Source organism: Orycteropus afer, unplaced genomic scaffold, assembly GCF_000298275.1.
Source record: "Orycteropus afer afer isolate SDZICR_OR568_19922 unplaced genomic scaffold, OryAfe1.0 scaffold00139, whole genome shotgun sequence".
Classification (NCBI taxonomy): domain Eukaryota; kingdom Metazoa; phylum Chordata; class Mammalia; order Tubulidentata; family Orycteropodidae; genus Orycteropus; species Orycteropus afer.
The window spans coordinates 3,448,439-3,460,825 of record NW_006921726.1 but is presented as its reverse complement, the minus strand read 5'-3'; the positions used below and the strand labels follow the sequence as shown (position 1 = coordinate 3,460,825).

The window sequence follows — 12,387 nt, the reverse complement described above, 5'->3', positions numbered from 1 at the left end:
CACACTAAGCTAAGTGTTTCTGCAGTTCTTAGGGAGAATAAACCAGAAATTAACGTCAGAATTGCACTGCATTATAATTTGTTTAAAGTAACTATACAATTAAATGAACCATATGTAGTCAAAGCCAAAAACCAAACCCACTGCCATCAAGTCAATTCTGATTCATAATAACCCTATGAGTACATGTGTAGTCGTTGCTGTTATGTGCAATTGAGTCGGACCCGACTCATAGTGACCCCTCCTTGGGTTTCTGAGGCAGTATCACTATGGAAGTAGATCGCCCCAACTTCCCTCCGAGGAGTGGTTGGTGGGTTTGAACCACCAGCCTTCTGGTTAGCAGTCCAGTGCCTTAGGCACTACGCTGAGCAGGTATAGTCATTCTTAATTAATATTTTGCCTAGTATCATAAAGTTCTAAATTAAAGAACCATATCCATAGATCAACAGATATCTCAGCAACACAAACTTCACTGATCTTTGCAGCATCGATTCCATTGTGTGTGCTGGGCAAACCAACTAAGCAGCTACAACTTTAAAAATGCGTATCCCTTTAGGTGGGTCAAACATTATCCTTCACAACATTAGTATAAGCTAATCACCCTTTCTTTTTGACACTACTCATTTGTATGGCCATAAGCAAATGGACATTGAATTGATCTTTCTATTTACGTTGAGCAGCACACACTAAATCAACATTTTTTCTATGCTGATAGCTGGCTTCATTGCTTAAGACCTACCTTTTATTATCACACCTCCCCCATGGATATTAAGTACCTACTATTGCCAAGAAAAGACAACCAGTGTTCTTGACAAATCTGTATTCTTGTGCATAGTAAAATGGACAAACAATTATCATGCAATGCAATGAGATGGGCGCTGCCATGGTGTAATTAGAACACTAGAAGTGTGTACACAGGTGATCAGGGAAGGCTGAGCCTTTACGGACGTATGGGAAATAAATACAAGTGAACCATAATTCATTACTTTTCCAACTCCCCTTCCTTGAAATACACAAACTGTTAGGGCTAAATATATACAAGTCAGTCTCTTATCAAAGAATAAAAGTATTCTGACTTACAAGAAATCTTAGCCAAGTCCCAGTTAAGGCAGAAATCCTTTACAGAGCACGTCAAAATTGTTTCTTCAAACAAAAGTTTAAAGCAAATTTATCCAAGTACTCATCTTAACCTCTGAATAAAATTGTGTTTGGGTGTGTATATATTTGTGTGTGTAGTCTTCTAAAAGCTAAGAGAGATCTGAATGGGATCATGAAAGATTTATTGATAGATTATAAACTGTAAAGAGGTAAAGCTCTTACGCAAGTTGGGCAATAGCCTTATCCAAATGTAGCTTCATTCTTTCTTCACAACACAGAGTAATGTCGACTTCCTGTTCAATTGAAAAAAAAAATTAATATTTTATCAATTAATATAACATTCAAAGTCAATAATCTAACGGGACATCAGTGAGGAAAAACTTTGTAAAAAATATATAGTGAAGTAAAGCAAGAGAATTTTACATTCACTTATATACCTATATGCCCTGAGATTATAATCTAATTATTGGACTGAGATCCATCCTTTATAGTAGTGTAGGGAAATTATATTACGGAACAAGTTTTGACATGGTTAAAAAATGAGGGGTTTGTTTGTGTTCCTTATATCTCTGGTCATTAACTAAATCACCACTAACAGAAAAATAAAAATTCCAGTGACATATAAGGTTGAATTTAAATTCATGACTTCCTCTATAATAACTATTCTTCCAAAACAAAGCAAACTAGGGGAGGGGATAGAGGGCAGCCACACGGGCTTCTTTGGCAGTGCACCTCCTCCCCTCCAACAGACTGATCTTTGTCTGTCCACGGAGGCTGACATGGCCAGCCCAACTCTCACCTCTGTCCTCATCTGTGCACAGCAGCCCAGCTCCTGTATCTGCCCAAACCTCCTGCTAGCTAGGCCTCTATACTTGACTACATGTGGTGTTTTGATGGTGCCAAGATGTATATGCTATTAGAAAACAGGTGTTATATCAGTTGCTTTTTTGTTTGTTTATTTGTTTGTTTCAGTAACATCTTTTTCTCTCTGATGCTCATACTTCAGTTTTAATTTTTGGAAATCAAAATAGCACCAAGAGGAAAACACAGAGTGCATAATCACCATTATCATTCTTTAAGGCAAAAAGTGATCATATTCCATACACTGTTTGGTGTCCTGTTTTTTGTTGTAAAACGTGAACATTTTCCCATGATATTAAATAATACTGTTATGAAAAATCTCAATAAAGATCATATCAAAGATTATATATATATATATGTATTTGAGATTTTGACAAGTACAGCCAAATTGCCCTTCAGAAAAATTTTACAGGTTTACAATAATCAATGTGGGGTGCATTTCCTCACCTCACACACGAAGTGGCCATTATCATTTCTCTCAACCAGTACCAATGTGATAGATAACTTCCAAGGAGACAACTCTGACTCATGGTGACCTTATGTACAACATATGTACAAATGAAACATTTCTAGGACGTGTGTCATCCCATGATCGCCAGCATGTTTGAGTCCAAAGTTTTAATTATCATGCCAAACCATCTCATTGAGGGTCTCCCTCACCCTCACTGGCCCTCTACTTTGCCAAACATGATGTTCTCCAGCAACTGATCCTTCCTGATGACATTTCCAAAGCAAGAGAAATAGACAGTGTTCTGTTGTGATCCATGAGGTTTTTATTGGCTAATATTTGGAAGTAGATCCCCAGATGTTTTTTTTAGTTTGTCTTAATCTGGAAGCTCTGCTGAAAACTTGTCCATCATGGTTGACCCTGCTGGTATTTGAAATACCTATGGCATAGCTTCCAACATCACAGAAAGATGCAAGTCACTACAGCTCAACAAACTGACAGGCAGGTGGTGGACCAATGTGCTAGGACTCTCGGAAAGAAAAAATTGCTTGGATTTCCACTTTATTATTACATATGTGCATATTTCTATATATTTGTTAGTCATTTGACTTTTTCTTTTGTGAATTGCCTGTTCACATGCTTACATGATACCTGTCTCAGAGCAGAGCCCTCCTGGGATGGAGCATACTAGAATGTCTCCCTTCATCTAAAATGCTGAAATGTCTCTATGGCAGTAGTTTTCAGTCAACTGACATCTCTGAAACTCATTCTTGCACAGGCTTAGTAAACTATGAAGCTGTCATGTTTTGCTTTTTGCTTCACCAATATGAAGGAGGGAAAAGCCACTCGTGAGAGGGAACTGGCCAGCTGGGGCCAAGCCTAGAACCTTAGCCTGGGCCCCAAGCAGCAGCCCCAGCTGACATCCTCAGAAAGGTCAGGGCAAGCTGCATATTGGATGGCTCCACAGACATATTTGGCCTGGGGGTCCCAAGAGAAAGGAATGATGTCTTATTCCTCAAGAGAAGTCCTTTTGTAGAAATTTGTTGAATATCACTGCTTCAACGTGAGTAATAGAATCAACAGAATCCATGAGAAAAGATTTCATTCCACCTGAATTTTTTTTTTCAAAAGTAGGTCTTTTAAGTCTACTTGTTTTCTTGTCTAATACTTAGTTGTTCTAAAAATTGAGATCCATTTTGTTCAAAATAAAAGATACGCTAATATCCCTACCTCAGCTAAGCCACACATACAGAATACCTTAACCACCTGAAACAATTGCTACTAACCAAGCAAAACAGCCCCTCCACGGTGAACTATTATTAATTTAATTGGATTCAGTGACTTTTGAGATAAAGGGGCCTTGAGTACTGACCTAAACACACCAAACCAAACTCATGGCCATCGAGTCAACTGGACTCATAATGACCCCTCCTTGAGTTTCTAAGGCGGTGTAACTACAGAAGTAGATTGTCCAATCTTCCTTCCAAGGAGTGGTTGGTGGGTTTGAACTGCCAGTCTTCCGGTTAGCAGTCAAATGCCTTAGGCACCACCCACCAGAGCTCCTCTGACCTAGAAAATCTAAATCTCTAAAGCAGTGGTTACAAATACCTATGCCTAAGTTGCACTCCATATTTGAATCAAAATCTCTCAGGGTGGGATGCAAGCATTTTGATAGCACCCCAGGTGATTTTGATGTGCAGCTGGGTTTGAGAGCCACTACTCGAATAATGGAAACAGGAAAGGTAACACAGGTTCATGAAATCGGTTTGAAACACCATAGTGTTTGATGAGGTTAAACTGTTAGACTGGCTTATAATTTACTTCATGCAGAATATCTCAGGACTAGTAAGAACAAGATGTCAAGGGATAGATAGATAAATAGATAGCTTCTGCGAGTGAACTCTGACTCATGGCATTCTTACAGACAACAGAATGAAGCATTGCCCAGTCCTGCATCATCTGCACCATTGCCATCATTGCAGCTTCTCATTGAGAGACTCCCACATGCATGCTGGCCCTTTACTTTACCAAACATCATGTCCTCCTCTAGTGATTGATCCCTCCTAAAACAAGTGAGTCTGACAATATTCTGTTGTGATCCATACGATTTTCACTGGCTAATTTTTAGAAGTAGATAACCAGGACTTTCTTCCTCATCTGTCTTAGTCTGGAAGCTCCACTGAAATTTGTTAACCATGGGCAACACTGTTGGTATTTGAAATTCTAGTGACATAGCTTCCAGCATTGTAGCAACCACAAGATGCCACAGTAGAACAAACTGAAAGAAGGGCTGCTAAATTCCTGTCTAATTATGATGACAAAGTAGATGACAGATTACTTTAAGATTTGTTAGATTCACCAGAGGCTGGGAAAAAAAGAAACAACAGAACAAAGAACCATCATTGCAAGATATTTCATACCTAGTGCTTAGCAGTAGAAGGGATGGGTTTAGAGAATAGATTATATAGTCTCTCTGCAGTGACCAAAGCTTTATGGAGTGTATCATCCAACTCAGATTTCTCTTAGAAAACCAGATAAGGAAAAGAAAGGAAAGAACAAAGAAGAAACTTTTGTTTATCATACTCAATGTCACTGAAAACATTTAATGCAACATTAAAAGGCATTCAAGAATGAAGTGTCTCAGATGACCAGGTTGCCAGCTCATCTTATTTAATTCCTTATCAAGGACTCATTAGGTCTCACTAATCAAACAAAAGCAATGTTGGTTCAGGATGGAGAAGATCAATGTGCTGCAGCAGAGCTTATCAGGTCAGAGTGAGAAATGAGACTGACAAGTCAGTTGAGAGCCAGATGGTGAAGGCTTTAGTGGGTTTTCTCCTGTAAGAATCAGGGCGTCAAGGAAGGGCTTTAAGAAGAAGGGGAAAACTGAAGACAATGTGTAGATCCAAGTGAAACCGGGTGTTATGGGGTAAATTGTGTCCCTCAAAAATATGCATTGTAAATCCTAATCATTGTACCTATTCCCATTTAGGAATAGCGTTTTCTTTGTTATGTTAATGAGGACATACCCGTGTAGTGTGTGTCTTAAACCTAATCACTTTTGAAATGTAAAAAGAGCAAAATGGACGCAAAAAGAAGCAAGTACAAATGCTGAAAAGACAAATGCCACATGAAGATCTTCAAGGAATGCCAGAAGAATGCTAAAAAAGCTGAGACAAGGATTGTTCCCCACAGCTGACAAAGAGAGCCTTCCCTTAGAGTTGGCCCCCTAAATTTGTACTCCTAGCCTCACAAACTATGAGAAAATAGATCTCTGTTAGATAAAGCTATCACTTTAGCTGCATAAAGAAACTAAAACATTGAGGGGAGGGAAAGTGTTGGGAGATTTCACATTAATCAGCTTGGAAGTAGGAAAGGATGAGTTAAGACAATGGTAGGGCAACTTGGATAGATGGACAAGCAAATCAGAGGAACAATTTACAAGAGCTGGAAAATAATGACAGGGGTTGAAGATATGCTGATTAGCAGGTCAAGCCACATATGGTGAGTAGAGAACAGTAGGGCAATCAACAGAAAAAGGAAGGTAGAAGAATGAACCAGGCATTAGGACTAAGAAAAGTTTGCTTCTAAGCATCATGAATGTGAACAAAAATGAGTTACCAGAGTAAAAATGTCAAGTAGGCCATTAGGGATAGAGAACCAATGTGTAATAGAGTGTCTGGGCTAAAGAAATAACTAGGAAAGGTCCCAAGCCCATGATGGCAGAGATACTAATAGATAGCAAAGATCTTGGGAGAGTAAGTCTAGGAGTTGAAAGTCAGAGAACTTCAAACTAAATCATATTTACTTGATGGAAGGTGGAGAAGAGAGCCTGGTCGGAGAACATGCATAGTAGAGCAGGTATGATTATAAACTTATGGATAGTAATTTGGTTGTATGTCAAAAGCTTTCCAAATGCACATAACTTTTGACCCATCAATTCCATTTTCTAAAATTAAAAATCATGTCTAAAATAATAATATGGGGAAAATCACCCTAATATAATTTTAAATGAATAAGCAGGATTCAAAATTGGATATAAAATATGATTCTAATCTTGAAGACATATTTGTGTGCACTTATGCAAATTGAGTGGTATTTATCCAAGCATGATTAAAAAGGAAGACTGAAAACTCCAATTTTAACAGTGACTTTCTGCCTAATGGAACTTCAGATAGGTTTTGACTTTCTTTATCCTTTTCCATATTTTTCAAATTCTTTCAATGAACATATATTACTTTTATAAACAAGAAAAAACATATCTTTTCTAGAAGCTATGAACATCTGATAGTAAAATGCTTTACTTATAAGTGGTTTATAAAGTCATTTTTTGTTTCTATATATTAAGCACTTGTTTACAACTATACTTATTATTATTCATGCATTTCCCCAAAAATTTACCATAAGCAGTTGTTTTTCCACTTCATCATGAACTAGATCAATTCCCATTCTCTTCTCTCGATGAAATAGACATTCCCGGGCTACCTACCAAAATGCACAAATAATGGAAGTATAAACTAACAATAATCAGTGACTAGCAGTTCTAATGACTAAGACAAAATCAATAGATTTTCCCAATATCAATTTATCAAACCGTTTTGTTGAAAATACAACATGAAACAGACTATGACAAATAGGTAAATTTCTGCTGCTACTTAAAAGGTAAAGAGTTAGCTCTTCAAAGTAGTTTGAAAACATTCCTAATTAGAAAGTTGAAAGAATGAATCAGATAGCATCTACTTGATCCCCACAAATTAGCATTTTTTCCAGAAAAAATAGTTCAACAACATGAAGCATACTTTTACAGATCTTATTTTCTACAAAGAAGACTGAGGAGGAAACAAATGAAACTTTTAAGGATATAGAAATATTTGTGCAGCCAAAAATACAAGTGATTATTTAAAGTACTATTTATTGCTTTCCTCATTGTAGCCAAAAAATAAATAAAACTTCTCCATTGAAGAAAAAATATATAGAAAAGAAGAACAAAATATGAGTTGGCAATAACACCATCACTGTTTTGTTTGTTTGTTTAACAAAATGGATGTTATAATGTCCTTACACCTTTATAGTATGCTTTTCAGGATTAATATTAAATAGGCCTCAGTCAAGAAATACTCTTTGAGTCAAAGTACATTAATGACCTCAGTGGAAAACAGCTTAGATTGAGAATAAATTATGTATGAAAGAATATTATGTACCTGTTAAAATATTTTTCAAAGATTATTTCATGACATGAGACAACTGTATAACATTGATTTTTAAAAGCATAAACTATAATAGCACATACACTATGATCTAAGTAAAATATCATTGAACAAAATCTTTGAGTGTATCTCTACTCTTTTTTTAATAGATTAATAGTTTTAATAGATTTAATAGATTAATAATTTTACATTTACTAGAAGAAAAAGTAATGGATTGAAGGGAATTCTGATTATTTTAGTACATATTACTAAATTGATTTCCAGGATGCTTCTACCAATCCACAGTCCTACCAGCAATATATAAAAGTGTTCACTTTCTGCATTTTTGTCAATCCTAGATGCTATCACCTTTCATTTTTGCAAAGTTGATAGACCAAAGATAGTTACCTCATTGATTTAATTTGCACATCTATTTCCTGATATTAGTTGATCATCAATATTTTCTTTTATTTTGGGGATTTATCTCTTTATGTAATTAACTCTTTCTCATATTAATCATGACTTTCCAATGAGTTTATAGTGAATGTTCAAACACAGAAGAACAATGGGACAAAAACTGCAGGAAAAAATTCAAATCAGACCCCTCTCACAGAAAGCCCTCATCACTGAAGGAGGACTAAGGGAAGAAACAGTTGAATGGCTATCATTTCAAAAATACTTCAAATCCTTGAAAACAGTGGGAGAAGGGGTGTAGACTAGACTAGTAATTCTCAAAATGATACCAGGTCCAGAGAAGATCTAATGAGGCCAGGCTCAGAGAAGGGCCCTAAACCCGCACCCCACCTCATCCCCCCAAAAAAAAATTCATGATGAATTAATTAAAAGACATTATTCCTGTACTAAGGAGCTCTGGTGGCACTGTGGTTAAAGCACTGGGCTGCTAATCCAATGGTGGTTTGAATCCACCAGCTGCTTCATGGGAGAAAGATGAAGCAATCTTCTTACATAAAGATTTACAGCCTTGGAAACCCTATGGGGCAGTTCTATCCTGTTCTATAGGATTGCTATGAGTTGGGATCAACTAGATGGCAGCATTTTTTTTATTAGTGTACTGTGTTATTTAAGCTGTGTGTCAACTTGGCTAGGCCTAGTTTTGAGTGGCCGGGCAGCTGGATATAGTTATTCCCATGATGAGACTGGTAATCAACTCCATAGTGGAATCTACTGGAGCAGCTGAGTAGCTGCCTTAGGGATGTGGTTTGCTTCCAGTACACAAAACGAAGCATTGAGAAAGTTCTCAGAGGTTTTGGCATTCTTGGACCCTGCATGTAGTCAAGTCTTCATTCAGCAGCCTGCTATATTTCCTGCTGATATTGGTACTGTCTCTGGACTTGTACTAGTGACCTGCCATGTTATTTGGTAATCTTTGGACTGTGACACTTCACTTGTCAACCTTGGGTTTATCAGCCTCAGCAGCCAGTAGCTGTCTGATTTAACAGAAGCCTCCAGCTTTAGTGGGCAGGAGTCAGAGGCAGAGCTAAAGCCCAAGGTCGAAGGGACTTCACTCAGCCCCTAGAAATTGGCAGTTTGAACTCGGACTTCTAGCCTCCAAAACTGTAAGAGAATAAACTGTTGTTTGTTAAAGCCACCCACTTGTGGTATTTTTCTGTTAGAATAGCACTAGAGGTAACCAAAACATGTACTGTGGACCTCTGACAGGATTCCTGGGCGTTGCATGTATTTGTTTGTGTCTAGTGGGGAGGGCTCTGGGAGCTCTGGTAGCATAGTGGCTAAGACACTTGCCTGCTAACCAGACGGCTGGCGGTTCAAACCCACCAGCCACTCCTCGGAAGGAAGGTTGGGCAATCCTACTTCCATAGTGATACTGCCTCGGAAACCCAAGGAGGGGTCGCTACGAGTCGGGTTTGACGCGACAGCACATAACAACAACAACAACAAGTGGGGAGGGAATGCAGTAAGAAGTGACATTATGCAGAGTTCACCCACAAACTCTTCAAGCCACTAGACTTTCTTGATTTTACTTTTACTAGAGATGCAAAGGGAGCTCTGGTGGTGTAGTGTGTAAAGTATTTGACTACTAACAAGAAGGCTAGTGGTTCAAATCCACCAGCCACTCCTCAGAAGGAAGATTGGACAATCTACTTCTGTAGAGCTGTCACCTTGGAAAGCCAAGGAGGGTTTGCTATTAGTTGAATCGACTCAACGGCAGTGAGTACAGATGCAAGGTCCTATCGTGAATGCTTATCTCATGGGGAACAAATCATACAAACATGAAAAAAAAAAATGGTAGTTAGCTTTCATCACAGAAATATACAATTTCTAAAATAATTTCTATAATTTGCACACCTTCAAAATAAGAATGTCTTTTTTTCAATGGTAGTGGATAGAGTGGGCCTGGAGTGCCTAGCAGATGCTCAGTGTCAAAGGCTATTAGAGCCCATGCAGAAACTGATCAGAGGGTAGCAATCAGCTAAAATACTACCTCTATTACAAGGTTAACTGGCCTAACCTCGTTCCCAGTTCTCTACTTATTTCATCTCTCAAAATGGATTTTTACTGTGCCCTGAAACAGACTCATAAAGTATGCACAGAAGGCATTTCATGACCTAGACTTTAAGAATAAAGTTGTTTTTTTTTTTTTCACATGTTGTTTACTTAATCCAGGGACAGCAATGATCAACCAGCCAATTTGAAAAATGGGGATGACATGTGCACCAGAAAGCATTGCATATCCTAATGATATAATTAATGAGCCTTCTTTATTTGAATTAAGAATTCTGTCCAGTTAAGTAGTTGCTCTGTATAATGTGTAAAAGATGACAGTGTTTTTACCATTACTGGAACCAGCTACAGACTTGTTGATACGGGATTGACTTCTTCAGGTGAGGTGAAACATAATTCATATATAAATGGCCTCACTAATTCAATCAGTGGCTTATAATAATGAAAATGTAGACTTTTTTATCACAGGGTCCAATAGTTACCTGAAGAGGAGCTTCAGTCTCCATCAGAGCCCTCTCCAATCTTTTCTTTAAGTCAGTGAGTGCATTGGTTTCACCAATCATTTCGTCCATCTCATGAAGGATTTCAGATTTCCAAAACCCTATGTCATTGACTCGTTCTCCCAAATTTTGGGTGGAATCTGCCTGGGTTTTCCTTGTTTGTTGATATTTGTCTTGAATCAGGCGGGTTGTATCCACCCTTAGTCTCTCTGAATTATGGCGGGAGGTGTTGGACTCTTGATAGTTGGTTAAATTGGACCTGTACCAATCATCAGGAGTATACCTGGTGAAGAGGGTGGTTCTGTTGGAAACAAAGGGAAGCATGGTACTCTCGGACACCTTCTGGGATCTGATGCAGTATGGAGCCAAGGTTGGTGAGTTGGATGCCACCTTGTAGTATGTGCTCGGTTTCCAAGGGAGACTCAAGCTATGAGTCAAATTGTAGTGGGGGAAGCGGTCCTTATAGGTTGATGACAGGGTACTGATGGCTGGTAGAAAGTTGGTTGATGTTGGTCTAGGGTGGGCATAAGTTGCCGTTAAAGTGGAACCTAAATGCTCCATGATGCTCAAACACTATTTGTAAATCTTTCCTGTTTGAAACAAGTAAAAATAGACAGTTACATAAATTAATCTCTGGTAAAAACTTACAAATAAAAAGCCACATCTGATTTAATATCAGTAGCATTGCTCCTTAGGAGCTCTGGTAGCATAGTGCCTAAGGCACTGGACTGCTAACCAGAAGGCTGGCGGTTCAAACCCACCAGCCACTCCTCGGAAGGAAGGTTGGGCATTCCTACTTCCGTAGTGATACTGCCTCGGAAACCCAAGGAGGGGTTGCTATGAGTCGGGGCCGACTCGATGGCAAATAACAACAACAAACAACAACAGCATTGCTCCTTAACACATTAGATATTTATTCTAATTTTATACCCACCTTGAACAGTGATAATATATTCCAAAATATTTTCATCTCTGTGTCTCAAGGTTGCATTAAAAATCACATTTTCAAATTGGCTATTTGAACTTTTGAAATATTTTTTTTAATTTCAAGAGTAACATTATCTTACTTGGTAAACTCAAATTAAGATCCTGAACTGTGCATTTTAACAGATAGGACTCAAATCTTCACTCTGCTATTTATTAGCTTTGACATTGGGCAAATTACTTAACCTCTCTGTCCTTCAGTTTCCTAATCTATAAATTAGGAAAAGTAATAGTACCAACTTTGGTGGATTATTCTGAGTAGTATTAGCACCAAGACGCTCCATGGAAAATTAATCACCCACTCCCATCTCCGTGAGCATCCCCCAAACATACACACTATGTTACCCTAAATAAAAACACAATCTGGGTAACAATGATGTTCCTGTTATACAAACATTTCTCCTTTTGCCCTGACAGTTTACCACTTCTAAGTACTTTAAGTACAGAAATTTTGGAGTAGCCACAACATTAAGAAAATTTAAAACAATGAAAGTATTTGGAATGCTGAGAACATAATAAGTGCTCAATAAATGTTAGCTTTAAAAAAAAAAAAAAAACCTACTAATACAGATAAATGAAATGGAATGAATTCTGAGGAGTTGGAAATGACTTGATGGCACCTAACAATAACAACAATACAGATAAGTATATAAAGTAAAAGATAAATATATTTTCTCCTCCCAAAAGTGAACTACAGTTGACAGTTGTACATCAGTTTGAATTGCATGGTAACATTTATACGTGAATTTTCTTTTTCAGGATATAAATCTTGGAAAAATTCAAGAGCTGATAGACACCACACTAGAGGAATTAACAGAAGACTTGATGG

At 37.8% G+C, this 12,387-nt stretch overlaps 1 protein-coding gene across 1 annotated transcript in view; it reads right to left on the bottom strand.

Moving 5' to 3' along the window:
* TEKT3 (tektin 3) overlaps positions 1-11,135 on the bottom strand; it is a 34,774-nt gene extending 23,639 nt beyond the window's left edge. The window contains exons 1-3 of the mRNA XM_007945587.2: positions 10,557-11,135; positions 6,806-6,889; positions 1,318-1,388 (exon numbers count right to left, since the gene is read on the bottom strand). Coding sequence (XP_007943778.1) covers positions 1,318-1,388; positions 6,806-6,889; positions 10,557-11,135 — 734 coding nt within the window. The remainder of the gene's footprint in view (positions 1-1,317; positions 1,389-6,805; positions 6,890-10,556) is intronic.
* Positions 11,136-12,387: the final 1,252 nt, after the last annotated feature.